Source organism: Grammomys surdaster, unplaced genomic scaffold, assembly GCF_004785775.1.
Source record: "Grammomys surdaster isolate TR1022 unplaced genomic scaffold, NIH_TR_1.0 126313, whole genome shotgun sequence".
Taxonomy (NCBI): Eukaryota; Metazoa; Chordata; class Mammalia; order Rodentia; family Muridae; genus Grammomys; species Grammomys surdaster.
Window position 1 is genome coordinate 8,662,083 of NW_021621113.1, and position 20,927 is coordinate 8,683,009.

The 20,927-nt window shown below is 50.4% G+C and overlaps 1 protein-coding gene across 1 annotated transcript in view; it reads left to right on the plus strand.

Moving 5' to 3' along the window:
- Positions 1–20,927, plus strand: part of Myom3 (myomesin 3) — a 53,549-nt gene that overhangs the window by 22,568 nt on the left and 10,054 nt on the right. Inside the window, exons 15-29 of the mRNA XM_028759803.1 lie at positions 668–851; positions 3,456–3,630; positions 4,920–5,041; positions 5,424–5,611; positions 5,840–5,966; positions 6,365–6,543; positions 12,595–12,709; positions 13,774–13,930; positions 14,434–14,543; positions 14,942–14,986; positions 15,718–15,854; positions 18,263–18,407; positions 18,589–18,648; positions 18,943–19,010; positions 19,619–19,729. Of these exons, the coding sequence (XP_028615636.1) occupies positions 668–851; positions 3,456–3,630; positions 4,920–5,041; positions 5,424–5,611; positions 5,840–5,966; positions 6,365–6,543; positions 12,595–12,709; positions 13,774–13,930; positions 14,434–14,543; positions 14,942–14,986; positions 15,718–15,854; positions 18,263–18,407; positions 18,589–18,648; positions 18,943–19,010; positions 19,619–19,729 (1,923 nt within the window). The remainder of the gene's footprint in view (positions 1–667; positions 852–3,455; positions 3,631–4,919; positions 5,042–5,423; positions 5,612–5,839; positions 5,967–6,364; positions 6,544–12,594; positions 12,710–13,773; positions 13,931–14,433; positions 14,544–14,941; positions 14,987–15,717; positions 15,855–18,262; positions 18,408–18,588; positions 18,649–18,942; positions 19,011–19,618; positions 19,730–20,927) is intronic.

Sequence of the window (20,927 nt, forward strand, 5' to 3'; positions counted from 1 at the left end):
CTCTCTCTCTCTCTCTCTCTCTCTCTCTCTCTCTCTCTCTCTCTCTCTCCCTCCCTCCCTCCCTCCCTCTCTCTCTCTCTCTCACACACACGCACGCATGCACGCACATACACACACAATAATAAAATACATATTTTTTTAATTAAGAAAAGATAGCAAAAACGTAGGAGGGAAGAAGGGGGAAGGAAGGGAAGGAAAGAAAAGTTTAAAAAGTTAAAGTTAAAAGGTCAGGGGTCAATTAGACATGTTAAGTTATTCGGGCAACTGGAGAAGCTGGCCTGGACCAAGGGTGTGATGGGAAGTGTGAAGCAATGAATTAGAATTAGGCCCTGAATGTGTTTTAAAGGTGGAGTCAGCTGGCTTTGTGGTTACCGCATAGATTGGAGTCTCTCATTCTAAGGGTTTGGGCCCACGTGACCGCAAGTATGAATGCCATTAGCACTGTGTGAGCCACAGTGGAACCACAATCAGTCCTGGCCATGCCTCAGGTGAGGGGCTCAGCAGGCATCAGAGTGGGGAGGTTGAGGAAGCAGATGGAGGAGACATCAGGTGCCCAGGGGCCATCCAAGCTGCAGACAGCTGCTCTAGAGGTCTGCAGGGGTAGGGCCCAGCCCTCAGCCAGGCTCCAGGGGCCACTAAGCCAACCCCAACCTCTCCTGCCCTTCAGTCCATCATAGGCAGTGGAACCTGGGAGGCCATCAGCACAGAAACACCCATCAAGTCCCCAAGATTCGCCCTCCTGGACTTGGAGAAGGGGAAATCGTATGTCTTCAGAGTGAGAGCCTTGAACCAGTACGGCATGAGTGATCCCTCAGAACCCAGCGAGCCTGTCGCCCTGAAGGGCAAGCCAGGTACCAAGTAACGCTGTTTCGTGGCAGACTCTCTAGACTGTCAAACCTGGGCTCAGAACGCAGGCTTCAGCGGGGAGCCTTTCCTGCGCCCCTGCCACTGCACCTGAAAAGCAGCATGGCCTCCAGCCAATGACGTTTTGAAATCCTGTTTCTCTGGGCAGTAGGCTTGGGGAGGGATGGGCGTTCTCCCCAGATGAATGGTTCACAGGTGACAGAGTCCAGCTGGCACTGAGTGTGAGCGAATGACCCTCAGTCCTAAGGTCTCTGCTGAGCCTCTTAAATAGGTAGACTTCCTACACAGGCTCCTGCTTTCTCCACAGTGGCCAGACCATGTGAGAACTGGCTCTCCAGGCAGAACTAGTGTGGTCACTTGCCAAGCTCACCCTTCTGGGGGCCCTGGTGACTGTCTCCCCACCAACTTGTGACTCCTCCTGAGTCCCCCATGGCAGCTCGATCTTACCCTAATTTCTCAAGGCCTCCCTTCTTCTAAAGCCTGGATTCCAAGGTTCTCCATCCTTTGAGGAGATCAGATCTGAAGGCTCCCTGGAATAGCCATCATCTTGGAAAGCTGTCCCAGAAAAATCTGGTGGCTGCCTGGAGAGAGCATCAGAGCCCTAGGTTTGCCTTGCCTCAATCACACACACACACACACACACACACAAACATATATAAACTATATACATTTATATGGAAATTATACATATATATGTGTCTTAGTCATTGTTCTATTGCTGTGAAGAAATACCATGACCAAGAAAACTCTTACAAAAGAAAGCATTTAACTGGGGGCTGGCTTACAGCTTCAGAGGTTGGTCCATTATCACAGTGGCAGACAGCATGGCAGCACACAGGCAGACATGGTGCTGGAAAGAGCCTGGGCCTGGCATGGATTTCCAAAACTTCAAAGCCCACCCCCAATGACACACTTCCTCCAACAAGTCCATGCCTCCCGATCCTTGTAATCCTTCTCAAACAGTTCCTCTCCCTGGTGACTGGCATTCATCTCCATCAGCCTGTGGGGGCCACTCCCACTCAAAGTGCTGCAGTCCATGTACCTGTGGCACATATGAATGGGTTAGTGGGCAATTGGTATTTTCCTTTGATCCTGGTCTCATCAACACTTCCCTTTGATTATGGGCCTCACCTAGGAACGGTTTGTGATTAGATCCCACAGCAGCTAGACCAGGACGAGACACTGGTACAATTCAGGAAAAGAAAGTTGAGAAGGGAGAGAAAAACAAAAGACATTTCTTTGTATCATAAAAGTAAATTTTATGCCGGGTGGTGGTGGTCCACGCCTTTAATCCCAGCACTTGGGAGGCAGAGGCAGGCGGATTTCTGAGTTCGAGGCTATCCTGATCTACAGAGTGAGTTCCAGGACAGCCAGGGCTATACAGAGAAACCCTGTCTCGAAAAAACAAAAACAAAAAACAAAAAAAAAAAAAGTAGACTTTACTGTATAAAGAGAGAGAGAGAGAGAGAGAGAGAGAGAGAGAGAGAGAGAGAGAGAAGTAAAGAAGAAAGAGAAGAAGGGATAGACAAGGAAGAGAGGCCAGGAGGAAATGCCCCTCTCCTCATGGCTCCTCCTGTGAGGGTCACAACAGTGAGCACCGAGATCATCAACTTCTACCCACTCATCCATCTCAGCTACCACACACTCACATACCTGCATACATGCACACACACACACACTCACACACCTGCATACATCCACACACATACACACACTCACACACCTGCATACATGCACACACACACTCACACACCTGCATACATGCACACACACACACACTCATTCGCCCTGCATACATGCACACACACACACACACACTCATTCACCCTGCATACATGCACACACACACACACTCACACACCTGCATACATGCACACACACACACACACTCACACACCTGCATACATGCATACACACACACTCATTCACCCTGCATACATGCACACACACTCACCCACCCACCCATATATGCATATATACACACACAGCCATTCGTCCTTCTACCATATATGAATTTATACCTTCATATATACATACAAACATCTGTCCATCCGTTTAACAAGTCACAGAAGTCCCAACTCAAGCGACTTGGTCATTGGTAATCATAAAAATCAGTACAGAAGTTTCAAGAAAAGAATATCAAGTTGTTTTTAGGGGCTTTGTTTTTAAGACTGAAATTAAGGACTGGGAAAAGCTGTCCAAATTGGAAAAGGTTAACTGGGAAGGAAGGAGGGAGGGAGGGAGGAAGGGAGGGAGGGAGGGAGGGAGGGAGGGAGGGAGGGAGGGAGGAAGAGAGGAAGAGAGGAAGAGAGGAAGAGAGGAAGTAGAAGACGGGGAGAGAGCAGTTGATTGGGAAGATTAATGTAGAAGGCCTTAGAGCCTGCGTTAGGAAGACGGCTTGTAGGACAAGCGAGTGGGTGTCAGACACACTCACCTTGGGCCGTCCCAAAGCTCTGTAGTGGGTCTGGAGTCTAGCCACTGCCTTGACTGCTGTGGAAGTCCTCCCAAATGCCCCCATGCTCCTCCTCCTCCCCCTCCTCACTTATCGAAACCATAACTCAGTGTCCTCCCTCTGCCTCTCTATTTTCCAGCGACTCTCCCTCCTCCAGCTCAAGTGCAAGCTTTCCGAAACACTCAGACCTCTGTCTCCCTTACCTGGGAGCCTGTGGATGGTGGCTCGGAACTCCTGGGTTACTACATCTACTCCCGAGAAGCAGGAGCATTGGAATGGCAGACAGTGAACAACAAGCCCATCCAGGACACCAAGTAAGTCTGGCTCACAGGCCGGGCGCTGCTGTAAGCTGTGTGTGTGCCTGTGTGCATGCCTGTGCCTGTGCATGTGCGTGTGTGTGTGTGCACATGTGAGCCTGTGCCTGTATGTGTGTGTGCCTGTATGTGTGTGCATGTGTGTGTGCATGTGTGTGTATGCGTGTGCATGTACATGTGTGTGTGTGTGTGCCTGTGCCTGTGTGTGTGTGTGTGTATGTGTGTTGTGTATGTATGTGCGTGTACTTTCAGCTAGGTTTGTGCCCAGGAGTGTGGCGGCCAGAAGTTAACATCAGATGTCTCCCACAGTCAATCTGTGTATGTATGTGTGTTCACGTGTGCGCATGTTCATGTGTGTGTGAATGTGTGTGTGTGTGCACGTGCCACCCTGCACACTTGAAGGTCAACCTTTAACGTTGGTCCTCATCTTCCAACTCATTTGAGACAGGGTCTCTTATTCACTACTGTGTACACCAGGCTAGCTCTCATGTTCACTGCTGTGTACACCAGGCTAGCTGACCTGTAAGTCCCGGGTAATTTTCCTACCTCGTTCCCCATCCTGCTTCTGAGTACCAGGATTTCAGACTACCACATCTGGCTTTTTGTGGCTGCTGAGGTGCTAAACTCAGGTCCTTCAGGCTTGGCCTGCAAGGCCTTCACCCAGTGAATCATCTCCCTAGCCCAGCCTTTAAGAAATGTTTTTAAATTATGTTTATTTATTAAGCTGGGCGCATGCTGAGATCAGAGCCTGTAGGAATTAGTTCTCTCTTTCTACCACATGGATCCCAGAAACCCAACTTAGGTGTTGAGGTTGAGTTCTCTGTCCAGCACCTTATCTAATCCTTTGAGGCGGGGTCTCTCAATGAACCTGGAGTTCACTGCTTGACTAGGCTGGCTGGTCGGTGGATCGAAGGGATCCTGTCTCTGCCCTCGCACATACCCCCTGAGCAGAAGTTGTACACATACACAGCCACACTCCACTTTTGTGTTGGTGAGAGGAACCAAACCCATTTCCTCAGGCATGCGTGCCACACACTTTACCAAGAGTGCCATCCTCCAGCCTCTCATCTTCACATGTGGATGAGAGATTCTAGAAGAACAGGTATTCTTTACAACCCTAAGGACAACATCCTCCATGTGCCATTCCATAATGTGTCACTATATACTGGAGAAATACTTTAGCCTAGAACCTTCTACTCCTATCCTGCTGGTGACCATTTATCCCACAAGGTGATTCAGATAATGTCACCTGTTTGGATGCCCCTGATGGCTGAACTTTTCTCTCCCAGGTTCACAGTCCCAGGACTGAGGACTGGGAAGGAATATGACTTTTGCATCAGGTCAGTCAGTGAGGCTGGGGTTGGCGACAGTTCAGCTGCAACACAGCCCATCAGAGTCAAGCAAGCTCTTGGTGAGTCCGGGGCAGCACCCACCTGCGATGCTCAGGCAAGCCCAGCCTGGGCAGGAGCCAAGGCCATGCCTTGGAAGGTCTGATTCCTATCCTCTCTCAAGGGAAACAGAGCTTTCTGCTCACCCTTTCCTTCAAGGAGAGAGGGACAGTGGCCTGAAGCCATTGTGTATACTGATCCTGGGCGTCTCTAGGCAGTGGGAAGGCTCCCAAGCTCAGAAGTGACACTCCACGACACCCTTTAAGGGAAGAAGACACTTTGGGCTCAGAGAGGACTCCTAGATCTGGGTGGGCACCCACAGGGAAGGTTCATCAGCTCCCTGGGGCCCCACTGCCCAGCCCAGCCACCCCAGGGGGCCCCCTCTTCTGTCCTTGCCTCCAACAGGCACCCCCTCGGCCCCATATGACTTTGCACTCCTAAACTGTGGGAAGAATGAAATGGTCATTGGATGGAAACCCCCCAAGAGGCGTGGAGGCGGCAAGATCCTGGGCTACTTTGTGGACCAGCATGATTCAGAGGAGTCAGACTGGCACCCAGTCAACCATCAGCCCATCCCAAGCCGAGTGTGCAAGGTGAGGCTGGATAATGCTTTCAGCCTTCATCACTACTGCTATGCAAGGTGCAAAAAAAGCATCCTGGGAAGCTTCTGGGTCCCCAGGCTCTGCCATCCAGTGGCCTCTGGGACAACCATATTGGAAGCTACCACAGGTCTCCTGCTCTGGCTGGCCCACTGCCACGGTGCACCTCCCCCTTCTCTGCCCCAGCCTCAGTTTGCACAGTCTGACTTTCCATCTCTGCAGGTCACCAACCTTCATGAAGGCCATTTCTATGAGTTCCGAGCCCGGGCCATGAACTGGGCAGGTATTGGGGAGCTGTCGGCACCCAGCAGCCTGTTTGAGTGCAAAGAGTGGACGATGCCAGAGCCAGGTAAGAGCCCGAGAGCCAACACTCAGACTTGTCCCCACCTCCCTCATCACACCAACAACATGAAAGTCTGGGAGGGCTCATGCTGTCTCAGATGGGGCGTGGAGAAGGTCAGGGAGGCTTCTGGGAGGAGGTGGTGCTTGCTGAGCGTATTTTAAACAGCTAACCAAACTTCATGTCCAAGGTCAAATAGTGTGAAACCAAAGCTGGCCAAGTCCCATACACCCAAGGAGGGCACTTCCAGACTTAGTGTTGGCTGACAGTCTGCCCAGCTTGTACACTGACTGCTGAGCTGGCCGTCCATCTGTCTGGCTAGAAAGCTGACCCGGTAGATGGATAGTTGGCTAGTTGTTGCCTGGCTGAAGAATTCCACATCTATGTTCCTATTTCATCCCTCACAGGTCCCCCATATGATCTGAGGGTGTCTGAGGTACAGGCCACCTCCGTGATGCTGCAGTGGGAGCCCCCACTGTATATAGGAGCCGGGCCAGTCACAGGCTACCGTGTCAGCTTCCAGGAAAAAGGCTCTGAGGAGTGGAAGCCAGTCACCCCAGATGTCACCTCTGACACCCACCTCAGGGTGAGTCCCTCCCGCTCTGTCCTCTCTACCACTGCATTTGGCAGAAGCATACAGCATGCAAACTTAAATGTTTCTCTGCAGGCACTTTACATAATAGCAGCAGAGGACCCAAGGTGGGGGGAGAGAAAGAGAGAGAGGGAGAGAGAGAGGAAGAGAGAGAGAGAGGAAGAGAAAGAGGAAGAGAGACAGGAAGAGAGGAAGGGAAAAGAGAGAGGGAGAGAGAGGGGGGAAGAGAGAGAGAGGAAGAGAGAGGAAGAGAAAGAGAGACAGGAAGAGAGAAAGGAAGAGAGAGAGGAAGCAAGAGAGAGAGAGAGGGGAAGAGACTTGCCCAGGGTCACATGGTAGTAGGTTTGGCTGGTTGGTGGCAATATCTACTCCATGCTAGACAGATACTTCCCTAAAAACTCACCTGAGAAATGGCCAGATATAGCAGCATTTAGACACATGCATCTTTTGACCCCCAAAATCTGGTTCTGTGATGAAAGCCAAAGGGAAACAACAAGGCATGTGTGCAGAGACCCAGGGCCAGTGGTGTGCACTCTTTATAATGGCAGTCATGTCATGGAAGTAACTTAATGTCTGTCACTGGGGGATTGGGTGCAGAACTAATTCATAGTGTGTCCTTCAGAGGAACCCAACAAGACAGTGCAGGGGAGGAGATGGTGCGGTCAGTGTATATATATTGATTGATGTGAAACATGTATCATATGTAGGAAGAAAAATAAAAAGTAACAGTGTGCGTAGACAGCATGTATCTACCGTGTCATATGATTACATGTGACTAAGCATACATGCATGCATATATGCTTTTTAATTAATTTGGTAATAAGAGTAAAAGCTCTGGCTGGGATTACAAACAGGTATGTACTCAGTTTATGTTCCTGGGTTTTCATGAGAAGCAAACTCCAAAATTTCAGTAGCCCAGGATAGATTGTCATATCACAGTGTCACAAAAAATACATGCAGTATCTGGTCATGTGACCTACAGTCTGTGGGCACATCTGGATTTACTGTGTAGTTCAAGATAGTTCTTCATCCAGTGTTTCCCAGAGAAGACAAAAGGTTTAACACTCCTGCAGGTCTCAGCCCTCTGGGTAACTTAGCGATCTTGAGGTGCCCTGATCCCTGTCCACTGTAGTCATGGCTATTTTAGCTTCTGTATACACAGAAAAGGAAAAGGAGTCCATGAAGATGACCTGCAAATATTTGCATGGGTCAGAACATGGGGAGGGGGACATCCAAGGAGCATTTGCAGACACAAGATGCTGACTCAGAAAACAGCTCAGAGCTTCAGGCAAGGATCTCAGCGGCCAGAGTGTCCTCATCCCCTAAAGCCATCTATCGGGTTTGGGGGCTTCCTCTGCTTAAGGCCAATCTACAAGGATAGGTCTGGGAAGAAGATTAATTTCACCTCCTACAGCTCAGAGGACACGGGTGTGGGGGTGAGGGGTGGGAGTGGGGTGTAGTGCTTACTTCCCCAGTGGCAGGAGGGTTTGTTCTTTAGGTTTCCAGAAGAGTCCTATGAGAAGAGAAGGCAGACTGAGGACTCCCAACAGGAAAAAAAACCCACAGTAGTGAATAGAATCTGGCATGTACCATGTCTCCAAAAGCCAATGCTGCCCTTGGTCCTCCCTGGGAGGGGACTGTGGGGAGAGGGAACTGCCAGGGAAGCTCTCATCTTTACTGCTACATTGTCTCTGACCGCTACCAACCAACCAACACCTTGTTTCTCTTATAGCCAGAAAACAATGAGGGGCTGGAGAGAGTGTGGCAGTTAAGAGTGCTAGCTACTCTTGCAGAGGACCCAGGTTCGATTCTCAGCACACACACGTGGCAACTCACAACTGTTTAAATCTAGTTCTGGGCCATCTGACACCCTCTTCTGCCTCTGTGGGCACCAGACATGCACAGGAGATACACAGATATACATACAGGCAAAGCACACACACACACACACAAAATTAATCTTTTTTAAAAAACCGAAAATTTGACTTTTATACAGATGAAGTTAAGGCTACCTGAGACAGTCAGGAGGCCTGGGAAAATTTAGCTTCAGGACATAGAAGCTGGGTGTGGAGGGGCATACTGTAACCCCAGTTCTGAGGAAGGGAAGGCTACGTAGTAAGTTTAAGGCCAATCTGCCTCAAAATAATAGTTTCTATAATAAATAGACGTGACATTTATGTCTTCTAGACACAAGTGTAGATAAAGGGTGAGATCAATAAACAGGCCACATGGAAGGAACACAAGCGAGGTAGAATTATATTAAGATAAATAGATGCGGACATTCCTAATTTAATGGATAAAAATCATTTGTTTGGAGCCTGGCGGTGGTGGCACACACCTTTAATCCCAGCCCTTGGGAGGCAGAGACAGGCGGATTTCTGAGTTCGAGGCCAGCCTGGTCTACAGAGTGAGTTCCAGGACAGCCAGGGCTACACAGAGAAACCCTGTCTCGAAAAACAAAAAAACAAAAAAACAAAAAAAAAATCATTTGTTTGTCTCGTAGCTAATTGATAGGTCATCCCTCTCAGTCTAGTCCACTTTCTAATTCACTCATAAACCAGGGCTAGCTCCAGAAGAGAACCCAACCTGCATGCAAGGGAGACAAAGTAGCAACTGAAAGAAATAGGAAGCAGGAAACAAGAACAGACTATGTTACGCCAAGTCCACAGTCACAGGATCTTGATTTCCCTGAGGACGTATTGAACTGGGGTTGTCAAAAAGTGATGCTAAGCTGGGCGTGGCAGCAAATGCCTACAATGCTAGCACTTGGGAGATGGGGCAGGAGGATCAAGAGTTCAAACTCAGCTGGGCTGTGATGGTACATCCCTTTAACCCCAGCATTTAGGAGGCAGAGGCAGGAGGATGTCTGTGAATTCTAAGCCAGCCTGGTCTACAGAGCAAGTTGCAGGACAGCCAAAGCTACACAAAGAAACTTTGTCCCAAACCACACACCCCCTCCCCCCCCCAAAAAAAAGACTTCAAGGTCAGCCTAGGCTACATAGCGAGTTTGAGACCAGCCTGGGCTACATGAAATCCTATATTCAATACAATCATGCCATGTGGAGGTGGCACATGACTTTGATCCCAGCACATAGGAGGGGAGGCAGAGGCAGGAGGATCTCGGTGAATTTGAGGCCAACCTAATCTAGAAAGCAAGTTTAAGGACAGCCAGGGCTACACAGAGAAACTCTGTCTCAAAAACCATAAATAAATAAATAAATAATAAATAAATAAATTCAGAATTAATATGATAGCTGATGGACCATTAATAAAGTTAACATTAGGTTAATTGTTTCTTTCTGGCTGTGTAATTGACTGATTGGAAGACAATTGCATTAACAAACACCAAGAAAAGTAGATCCTCATGAACACACAAAGACGTACAGGGAAAGCCTCTTATACCAACAAACGTCCCTGTCACACAGTCACACAGTGGCTTTGAAGCTGGAATGTTTAGATGATGTTAGGTCTGCCAGACACGGGCGTGTAGATGTAAGGTGAGATCAATAAGTTGGTAGAAGTTTGACATATGGGGGCGGGGTCAGTTTCTCCACAGCAGAGACAGCCGACTCACGGTAGATGGCCTGTGCTCTTTCCTGTGTGCTGGCCCAGGCCAGGCAGACGGCCTCGGTGACTTGGCCCTGGCTTCCACCTTGAAATGCTTGGCCACCACTCAGTAATTCACTACCCACTTCTTGACACATGCCTAGTGCCAGCTCTGGAGCAGGTCCCAGACCTTTTAAGCTAAAGATGCCATGGGCGTTTGTAACAGGTGACACCATCTGATGTTAAATGTACAACAGAGAGGAATCAGGAGGGACTCTCGGAGCCCCAGGGAGGGAAGTTGGAGTCGCTCCCTAGAATCCTCTCATAGGCCGCTGCTGGATAAGGAAGCCGGAGCTGGAGCTGAGTCAGTCAGACAAAGAAGGAAGTGGGGTACGGTGCTCTAGGCAGAGACCTCAGCAAGGGCGGAGGCCAAGGACCCTGGAGAGCTGCAGAGTTCTGATCGCTTATACAGGAGTAAGAGGCCAGAGGCTCAGGTGCCTTGGAAGACTTTAGGTCATAAGCATCAGACCTTGAAATTGACCCTGAAGATCACTGAAAGATTTAGGCACAGTCAGATTGGCAGAGGTAAAGGCACCCTGGAGAAAGGTCCAGGGAGCAGAGACACCTTTGAGGGAACTGTTGAACTAAACTTTGAGGGAAAGTATATATAAACCAAGGAGTAGAAGTCGGGTCTCCATCAGAGCACAGCTGGGACACGGACAGGAGAGCCTCCTCTAAGACGCATTAAGGAGCCACACTGGGCAGTGCAGACTGTAATCCCAGCTTCCCAGAAGGCTAAGGCGGGAAGGTAAATTCACAGCCTGCCTAGGCTACACCGCAAGCTCAAGGCCAGCCTGGGCAACTTATTGAGACCCTGATTCAAAATAAAATTTTAGAACTGAGGATGTGGCTCGCCACCTGCTGAGGATACACAAGGCTCTGTATTTGGCCCTCAGCACCATGTAAGCCAGGCATGGTGGTGTACACCTGCAATCTCAGTACCCAGGAGGTAGAGCAGAAGGATCAGGAGTTCAAGGTCACTCTTGACTATATGTCTGGCCTACATGAGACTGCCTCCAAATTTTAATTAATTTAATTAATTAACTTTGAGTCAGGATCTTGCTGTATAGCTCAGCTGGCCTGGAACTTACATAGACCAGGCTGGCCTTGAACTCATAGAGATCTGTGCCTCTGTACTAAGATTACAGGTATGCACCATCACATTCAGCCAATTTTTTTTTTTTATGTTAAGAATGTAACTCGGCCAGGCAGTGGTGGCGCACGCCTTTAATCCCAGCACTTGGGAGGCAGAGGCAGGTGGATTTCTGAGTTTGAGGCCAGCCTGGTCTACAGAGTGAGTTCCAGGACAGCCAGGGCTACACAGAGAAACCCTGTCTCCAAAAACAAAAAACAAAAAAACCCCAAAAAACAAAAAAACAAACAAACAAAAAGAATGTAACTCAATGGTAGAGTATTTGCTTAGTGTGTATGAGGGCCTGGGTTCAACCCCCAGGACTGCTGACAGGAAGAACAGAAATGACTTGTTTAGGGGTAAGAAAGGAACATGGCAGGTGACCCTGGTCTGCCTCAGCCTCTGAGGAGAAGGCAGTATCTGTGAGGTGATGGATACGGGAAGGGAGGGCTTTCTAGGTAGGAAAACAGTTATGTGTAATTGGGTTCCAGGCATCAGTGCCCAGAGGATAAAGCAGGGAGCCCTAGAGAATACTGGAACTGCTGGGCAGTGGTGGTGCATACATTTAGTCCCAGCACCTGAGAGGCAGATGCAAGTGGACTGGAAAGTTCAAGGTCAGCCTGGTCTACAGAGTTCCAGGACAGGGAAACCATGTCTTGAAAAAAAGGAGAGAGAGAAGGGAGGGTGGAAGGGAAGGGAAGGGAAGAGGAGGGGAGGGGAAGGGAGGGGAGGGGAGGGGAGGGGAGGAGAGGGAAGAAAAGAAAAGGAAAAGAAAGGAAAGGAAAAGGAAAAGGAAAAGGAAAAGGAAAAGGAAAAGGAAAGAAAATGGATCTGACTGCACTTGGGAAGCAGAGCCAAGAGAATCGGGAGTTCCAGGCCAGCCACAGATGCAAGTTCAAAGTCAGCCTGAGTTGCAAGAGATCCTGTCTTAAAACAAAACAAAAATCAGAACTGGGAAGCCAAGAATGCTACAGGCCTTTAGCCTGTAGAGCAGAGGGCAAGGCAAGAGAAGGATGCTCTCCAGGCCAGCCTGGGCAGCATAGAGCGGTCCTGTCTCCAAACAAAGACAAAACTGCCCTGGGTTCCAGGAAGAGAGTAGGTTCCTGGCCTGCGCCAGCCCACGAGGCTCCCAGCAGCTCCGGACAGTGCCCTCGAGGGTATGGCTCCAGCCAGCGTCTGTGAGGGTGTGGCTCCGGCCAGTGTCTGTGAGGGTGTGGCTCCGGCCAGTGTCTGTGAGGGTGTGGCTCCGGCCAGTGCCCGTGAGGGTGCAGCTCTCCACTCCTCAGGCTTTGCTCTCCTACCCCCAGGTATCTGACTTGCAACCCGGAAAACAATACATGTTCAGGGTCCAGGCCATGAACTCAGCTGGTCTGGGACAACCATCAGTGCCCACTGACCCCGTGCTCCTGGAGGACAAGCCAGGTAGGATGACCAGAGAGGACCAGGCTGCACTGAGGGAGCCTGGCAGCAGGAGGAGCTCAGGGGAAGACGGGGAAGCCTGGGGGTACAGATGGAGGCCTGGATCCAGTGGGCCCTGTTCCATCCATCCCTCTACCTACCCACTGCCATCTCAACTCTGCCTGATAGCTTGCGTCTCTCCCGCTCCGCCTTCCCCTCCCCACATGCGTCTTCCTCCGGCTGTGAGGGAGTCTTCCATGCCTTCTGCGCCTTATATATGAAGCCTTGAACCCAGCTCCCCCTCAGTCTCTCCACGTTGGCTTTGCCTCTACTGAGCTCGCAGGCCCTGTGGTCTCTCCTGCTATGCAATCCACAGTCGTTGCTCCTAGGTCCCTCACACAGTAGCACCCACTTTTAGTGCAAGACAATTAAACCACTAAGGCCCACAGGCAGCAGACAACAGACTCAGCCACACTCGTGACTATAAAGCACTTGTCTACCAAGCGTTCAATCAACAACTACTTGGGGAGATTCATGCGGCACCAGGGATGAGGAAGCAGAGCTCTGCTGTTTGGGGGGGGGGGAGATGGGGGCAGGGGGTGGACGGGCAGAAAAGGCAGATAGCAAAGTGGTCCATGAGGAAGTCTTAGGATAGCCAGGAGTAAGGCAGAGATACCCTTTAGTGGTGGAAGGCTTGCCTAGTTCTGGGTCTTGTCACAGCACTGTAGAGATGAAAAGAAAGAAGAGAAAAGGAATTTTTAAAGACAGGAGCCAGGTGTGGTGACACTCACCTGTAACCCTAGCACTCCAGAGGTCAAGGTTGTAGAATCATGGATAGCCTGGACTACATAGTAAATTCAAGGCCAGCCTGGGCTAATGCAGCAAAATTCTCTGTCAAAGAGAAGAATTAAGAGAGGCAGATAGAAAAAGGAGGAAGGGGAAGGAAAAAGAAGTGTATGTGTGGGGGGAGTCAGTCAAGAAGGACTTCTTGGAGGAGGTGGCACTTGAGTTGAGAATCATGAAAGGCTTTAGAGGTCACAAGAAGTCTGAGAGAAATCCCTGCTGTCCCTTCCTGAATCTCACCCCAGACGCCCAGGAGATTGAAGTTGGTGTGGACGACGAGGGCCAGATCTACTTGGCTTTCGAAGCCCCAGAAGCCCCTGACTTCTCTGAGTTTCAATGGTCCAAGGATTACAAAGGCCCACCAGACCCACAGAGGGTGGAGGTGGAGGATGAAATTAACAAGTGAGGGGGCGGGGTGGAGGCGGGGAGGGGCGGGGCGCAGGCGGGGAGGGGCGGGGCGCGGGGTGGAGACAGCACCCAAGGGCAGCAGAACTGGTAGGGAGACACAGGAGTCAGTCAGGGCTGCCCCGTCTGCCATGGGGTGCTGGCTGCTAGCTTGGAGAGGAGCAGGGGGCAGAAACGGAGGCCTTCTTTGGGATTCAGTTTTGATAAGCAGTCATGAGGTCCGCTGCCTTAATTTCTGAAGCAGACATGGAGTCACTGGCTGCTCCGTTGTAGAGCGTGTGCCACACTGCCGCTCTGGAGGGGACCTCAAGGGGATGCAAGGGTCCAGCTTAACCAGGACCTGAGAAGGAGCACAAGTCACCAAAGCTCCTGTCCCTCAACTTTCCCTGCTGGCTTATCCCCCTCTCCTCCCAACATGCCTCTGCCACAGGCTGTAAGGGAGTCTTGTGTTTTCAAGATCAAAGCCCCATCTCGGAGGTCAGCTTACCTCTCTCCACCAGGTCCAAGGTCATCCTGAAAGAACCTGACCTTCAGGACTTGGGTGTCTACTCAGTGGTGGTCCCCGATGCCGACGAAGACACCTCCGCTAGCCACACACTGACAGAGGAAGGTAATGAATGGCCTTCTGCCCTGACACCTCCTCAGGGAAACAGATCCTGACCAAGCACCGGTGCTCATAGACGCCAATCGGACACTGAGGCTCAGCCCACCCAGAGCTGAGCACTAGTGTGTTCCCTCCTGCAGAGCCTGGCTGGAGAGATGCTCCTCAGGAGACAGAGAGCATATGCGAGCATGGGGTGGCCTTGAGTAGCCTCAGCATCTACCATAGCGCCCCAGGAGCAGAGCCCGCTGTGCTTACCAGCACTCTCTGTGGAGCACGTGGCCCCTAGCTGATGGCACTGTGGAGCTCTCTTGGAACGTCTCAGCATGGAGGCCCCAGGCTGGCTGCATTCAAACTTTGTGACCTAACGTTGTATCTGTTTCCTTCCATGTCCCTCTCCGCCCCAGAGCTGAACAAGCTGAAGAAGTTGAGTCACGAGATCAGAAACCCAGGTAAACACTGAGGCGCCACCTCGTTCCTAACGGCCTGGGAACCTGTGCTGTGCAGGGCTGACTCGGGCAGAGAGCAAGGATATAACCCGAGAGTTAGAGAAAGGGGAGTCACAGGCTGGGAAACCAGAGACTAGAGGCCAAGGACAGCCAGTAGGGAGCCAGAGAGGTGCAAAGGAGGGAAACAAGGCAGCTCTTATCAACGAGAGTGTCTCCATCATCACCACCATCATCATCACCACCATCATCATCATCACCATCATCTCCATCTCCATCTCCATCATCACTGTCCCATCAGCTCTTGAGACATCTGAACATTAGATCATCTAAACCTCTGCTTCCCCCCCCCCCTTTGTCTCCTGGATGGTGGAATCCTTAAGGCCAGTCAAACACTTGATCACATATTGGAATCACCTTGTGAACTTTCCCAAATCCCATGCCAGGGCAGGCTCCAGACAGGTCAGAACGGGCAGGGTGAAGCCAGACACCAGTGTTTAAGGTCCCTTGAAGAGGAAATGCGGTTCTGAAATCAGTTCAGTCTATGGAGAGCTCCAGCCAGGCCCAGCTCCTTCAGACTCCGCTAGTGTTTCCCCGTATTCACTGACAAGGCAGAGCTGGGTGTGAGGGGCGGGGCTGAGAGGCTGAGTGGGCGGGGCCAGACAGAGGGGCTGGGCAGATCCGAGGGAGTGCGGAGAGGAGAGGGCTCCCACCCACACCCATCCTGTGTCTCCCAGTCATCAAGCTGATCTCTGGCTGGAACGTGGACATCCTCGAGCAAGGTGAGGTGCGGCTGTGGCTGGAGGTGGAGAAGCTGTCGCCCGCCGCAGAGCTGCACCTCATCTTCAATGAGAAGGAGATCTTCAGCTCCCCGGTAAATGGTGCCCACAGTCCCTGGGAGGCTCCCCTGCCCCAAGCAAGGGCCTCACCCATGAGCTGGGGCCTGGAGCCAGCTGTCATTTTAGTAATAGCTGCCGCTTTGGCTGTCCCTGCAGTGGAGAGTGCTGGCGAGGTCGCCTGGCTTTCAGTATGGGGGCCGGGGTGAGGGGGCTGTCACTAACCAGTGCGGGGACATTTCTACACCCACCGCCATTTTCAAATGTCCTTCCCAGCATCTCTGAGATGGGAAAGACTATGGGGCTGACAGTTTTCCAAGCCTCAACCTCTGCTGTAGACGTAAATATAAATCAGTTCTTACAGCCTAACAAACACCCAGGGAGGGGAGGAGGCCGCTTCACAGTGCTGTTAGCCTTCCTGTTCCAAACTTTTGCTTTCCCCTCTCATTACAAATCAGAACAAGGGGCTGAACCATAGGTCAGGGGCACTGCACTGTATCCGAGAATCTACAGCCAACACACACGGGGTTTAATTTTGAATGATATTGGTACAAGAGTGTTACACTGTTTTCGTTCTAATGCTTAAGGATGGTAAATAGGTTTGTTAGAGCAGGCTATTGACATTCAATTGTGTTTACCTGAAAATCCGTGGATTTCAGTCTTATGACTGTGTCCTGTCATTTGTGAATTTCATCTCCAGGATGGCAAAGCATTTATCAGAATTCGTGGATTAGGGCTGGGGTACAACTCAGTCCCAGAGCTCATACCTAGTGTGGGCAAGAGCATGAGTTAGAACCAGAGAAGGGAGGAAGGAGGGAGGGAGGGGACAGAGTGGGAGGAGGGAGGAAGGAAGGAGGGGGAGGAAAGGAGAGTGGGGAGGGAGGGGGGAAATGAGGGGGAGAGAGGGGGGTAGGAGGGAGAGAGAGAAAGGGAGGGAATATATCTTCCAGAGAAAGAGATGACCAGCCCTGGTGCCCAGTCTAGCATGTGTGTGCTCGTTCTCTCTCTCTCTCTCTCTCTCTCTCTCTCTCTCTCTCTCTCTCTCTGTCTCTCTCTCTCTCTCTCTCTCTCTCTCTCTCCCTCCATCTCTGTGTCTGTGTCTACACACCAGGGCAGGTTTTCCCAGGATCAGAAGAAGCAGACCAGGGAGTATATTTGAAAGCTGTGTGTAAAGAGTACACATTACATTGAACCTGCTGCACGTTCTTATAGGCACTGTAAGGTCTAAGGCAGAGATTCTCAAGCTGTGGGTCTTACCCCTTTGAGGAGTTGAATGATCCTTTCACAGAGGGGCTGAAGACCATGAAAAAACACAGATATTTACATTATGATTCATAACAGTAGCAAGATTACAGTTATGAAGTAGCAACAAAATTAGCAACATAATGAAGACCTGTATTAAAGGGTCCCAGCATTAGGAAGTCTGAGAACCATTGGTCTAGAGGTTTCAGTGGACATTGGTTGAGTCATCGGCCAGGTAGGTCCTTCCTTCCCTTCTAGTATCACACATGCAAATAGAGCCAGGGTAGTAAGGACAGAAACACAGAGAATAAAACCTTTACGCTGTTAGGGTGCAGCGAAATGTAGATGGCTGTTAGTTCTGCAGAGTGGGTGTTACAGCACAGGAGGAATGCTGGGTAAAGCCAGCCTGTGACCTCATCCCTCAGGAGGTCAAGGTCATCCTCAGCTACAGGGCAAGTTTGAGGCCAGCCTCGGGTACCTAAGACCCTGCTTCAAAAAATATGGGGGCCCCAGGGAGCTGGAGAGATTGCTCAGTGGTTAGGGGGCACCAGCAAAGGTTTGGGTCCCAGTACCCACATGGCAGCTCACAGTCTTCCTTAACTCCATTTCTAGAGGATCAGATGTCCTCTTCTGACCTCTGTGGGCACTGTGTGTGCATGGTACACAGACACACAGACAAAACCCTGTACACAGAAAATAAAAGTAAAACTTTTAAGTAAAAACAAACAACAACAACTCGGGGTGGAAGAGAGATGGCCTAGCAGGTAAAAGCACATGCCACCAAGCCTGGTGACATCAGCTTAATCCCCAGGGTCCACATAGAAGAAAGAGAACACAGAACTGACTTCTGTAAGAAGTTCACTGTGCCGTAGCCTATGCACACCACACACACAACACACACAACACACACACCGAATTAAAATGTAATAATTTTTTAATTTAAATTGTAAAAGAAGTTGAAAATAACCAACAATGAGACGCAGTACAGCTACAGAGCTTACTATTAAATTATAATTAACATGGTATGCTGGGATTCCCAGTTTATTGAAGCAGGAAAAAGCTACCAAGAACGTCTCCCCAGTCCCTGGAGGTTGACTGTTCTGCACATAGCCCCCGAATCTTGATCATATCCTGAGGTGTGCCCCTCAACAGAGTTCCCAGGACAGGGAATACCCAAAAAGGACTCAGGGATTTGTTCCACCAGAACCGCAAGATCAACTTTGACCGAGAGAAGGGCTTGGTGGAAGTTATCATCCAGCAGCTTTCCGAAGATGACAAGGGGTCCTACACCGCCCAGCTCCAAGATGGAAAAGCCAAGAACCAGATCACCCTCGCCCTCGTGGATGATGGTCAGCCTGGCCCCCGCCACCCTACCCCACCCCCCACCACCACCCCTCCTCTCCGAAGCCCCGCCCCACCAGCGTGAACCCGTCCTTCTAGTGCTCTGGGCTAAGCACATCCCAGTCTTCCGTCCACCCCAGTTCCCTTTGCTCTCTCCACTCATGCCGTTTCCTCCCCGTGTATTCACAGATTTTGACAAGCTTCTGAGAAAGGCAGACGCAAAGAGAAGAGACTGGAAGAGAAAACAGGGTAAGCCATTGATCAGTGCTGAAAAATACCAACCCAGCCAGGGAGGTTCACCATGATCTTGTCAAGTCCTGCCCTGATAACAGAACAAAACTTCATTTCCCAAGCCCGAGGCCAGCCAGTGTCTCCTTAAAGTTCTTAAAGGAGACCCCAGGTCCCTTGCTCCCCACACCGCAGTCCTTGCCCTGGTCTTAGAGAGTCTTTGGCGGTCTATGGCCCAGCTAGTTTTCCATGACTGACCACCAGGTGGCGCCCCGGTTCAGCTTAAAGCTCATGGGTTTGCTCTTTCCTCTTCAGGTCCCTATTTCCAGGAGCCTTTGACCTGGAAGGTCACAGAGGACTGCCAAGTGCTTCTGACATGCAAAGCAAGTCTATACCCCACCTCCAACTCAGCCAGTGAGGCATGACCTGTGACTTGTCCCCAAGCCCAGTGCCGATCCTTGCCAACTCCACCCTGGGATTCTGTCTCCTGTGACTGGCTGATCCCACGCCTGGAAAGTGGCCCCTGGGAGAAAGAGTGCACATACAAAGACACACACACACACACACACACACACACACACACACATTCATAGTTCCCTTAGGTCTCTAGGAAATCACGGTACAAGGCAGAATTACTAAAAAAGACGTGCCTTATGCTTGATCAGATACATGCAGGAAATTCATTAAGTATGAGGCAGAGCTATGCACTTCAAGGAGGACTTCCTGGAGGAGGTAACATCTGACTTCATCAAGAGGCTTAAGTATTCACACGAAAAACAGTGAAAAAGGTCAAGAGGCAGGAAGTGACATTAGCAAAAGTCAGGACCCAGAGGCCAGCACTTGAGACATAGGACAAGGAAGGCGTCAGCCAGCTTTAGTGCACCAGGAGTCTCAGTGGTGGGCCATGTGGGAGGAGCCGTGTAAAAGAATATGGGGTTTGATTTTAAAATGGAAAGTCTGATGGAGCTCCCTCATGCCCTGTCCTCCTCAGGTAACCAACACGAAGAAGGAGACTCGCTTTCAGTGGCTCTTCCAGAAGAAAGAGGCACCCCGCGGGCAGTACAACCCGCAGACCGGGGATGGGAGTCTCTCCATTGAGGGGGTAAGTGCAGGTGGGACTTGGGGTTCACCCCGCTCAGCTGCCCACTGAATGGTGCCGAGAGCACTGGGCAGAGCCTGAGCAGAACTGGTCACACGGGAGCGCCAGAGCACAGGCAAGTGCAGGGTTTGGAGACCAGGCTCAGAGTTCAGAGCAATTGTTGCTGCCAACCCAAATCATTCCAATCCTTAGCACCGACCTGTCCTCACAGCAGTCTGTAGCTCCAGTTCGCCCTCTTCTGGCCTCTGTGGGCATTACACCCACACGGTGCACAGACATGCATGCAAGCAAACACTCGCTCATACACATAAAATTGTTAAAGAGAATGTTTTTTAGAAGATAAATACTAGGACCTGAGAGTGTGATTCAGCTGGTAGAGAGCTTGCTAAGCCCCCACAAAACTCTTTGTTTGTTCCTCAGCACCACAGAAATGAAGTATGAAAGCTACATGTGGTGTTTGAGGCCAGCCTAGGCTGTGTGTCTTAAAAATAAATAAATAAAAAAGAATAAAGCCGGGCATGGTAGCTCACTCCTTTAATCCTAGCACTGGAGTGGCAAAGGCAGGAAGAGTTCTGTGAGTTCGAGGCCAGCCTGGTCTATAAAGTGAGTTCCAGGACACTCAGTCTCTGTCTTGCAAAACAACAACCAAAAAAATAATAACAATTGGATTAAAAATAAACAAACAAACCATACTAATTTATGCATGTTTAAAACTCAAAATTAACATTAAAAACCAGGACATAAATGTTTCAAAACATAGGCCCATTATTACTTATTACTGATTTGTTTTCAAGCCTCAGGATCCAGGCCTGGTTCTGGTCCAGCATTTGCAGCCTTAGGCTAGTCACTGATCCTCTCCGACCTTACTGTTCTCTGTGAGGTCCCTGCCCAAGTCTGGGGTTGAGGACAGGAACGATGTGCCCCAGTGAGTCAAGTCAGAGAAAGCAGGCTTGGGGCTGGGTTTTTTCCTAGGTCCCTCCACATACCCCCAGAGGACTAATACCTCCTAATGCAAGGCTGACCTCCTGCTGGGGACACTGGGCAGTTGTTCACAGGTTCTTACTAGGAAGGAAATGATAAGTTAAGGGTCTTCTCTCACGTCTTGTTTGGGACATGCTCCTGAAAAAGAATGTGACATTCAGTGGGTGCTTAATATTCATGGCGTCTTATGGGCGGGGCTTTCTGGCTCTCACAGTGTTAA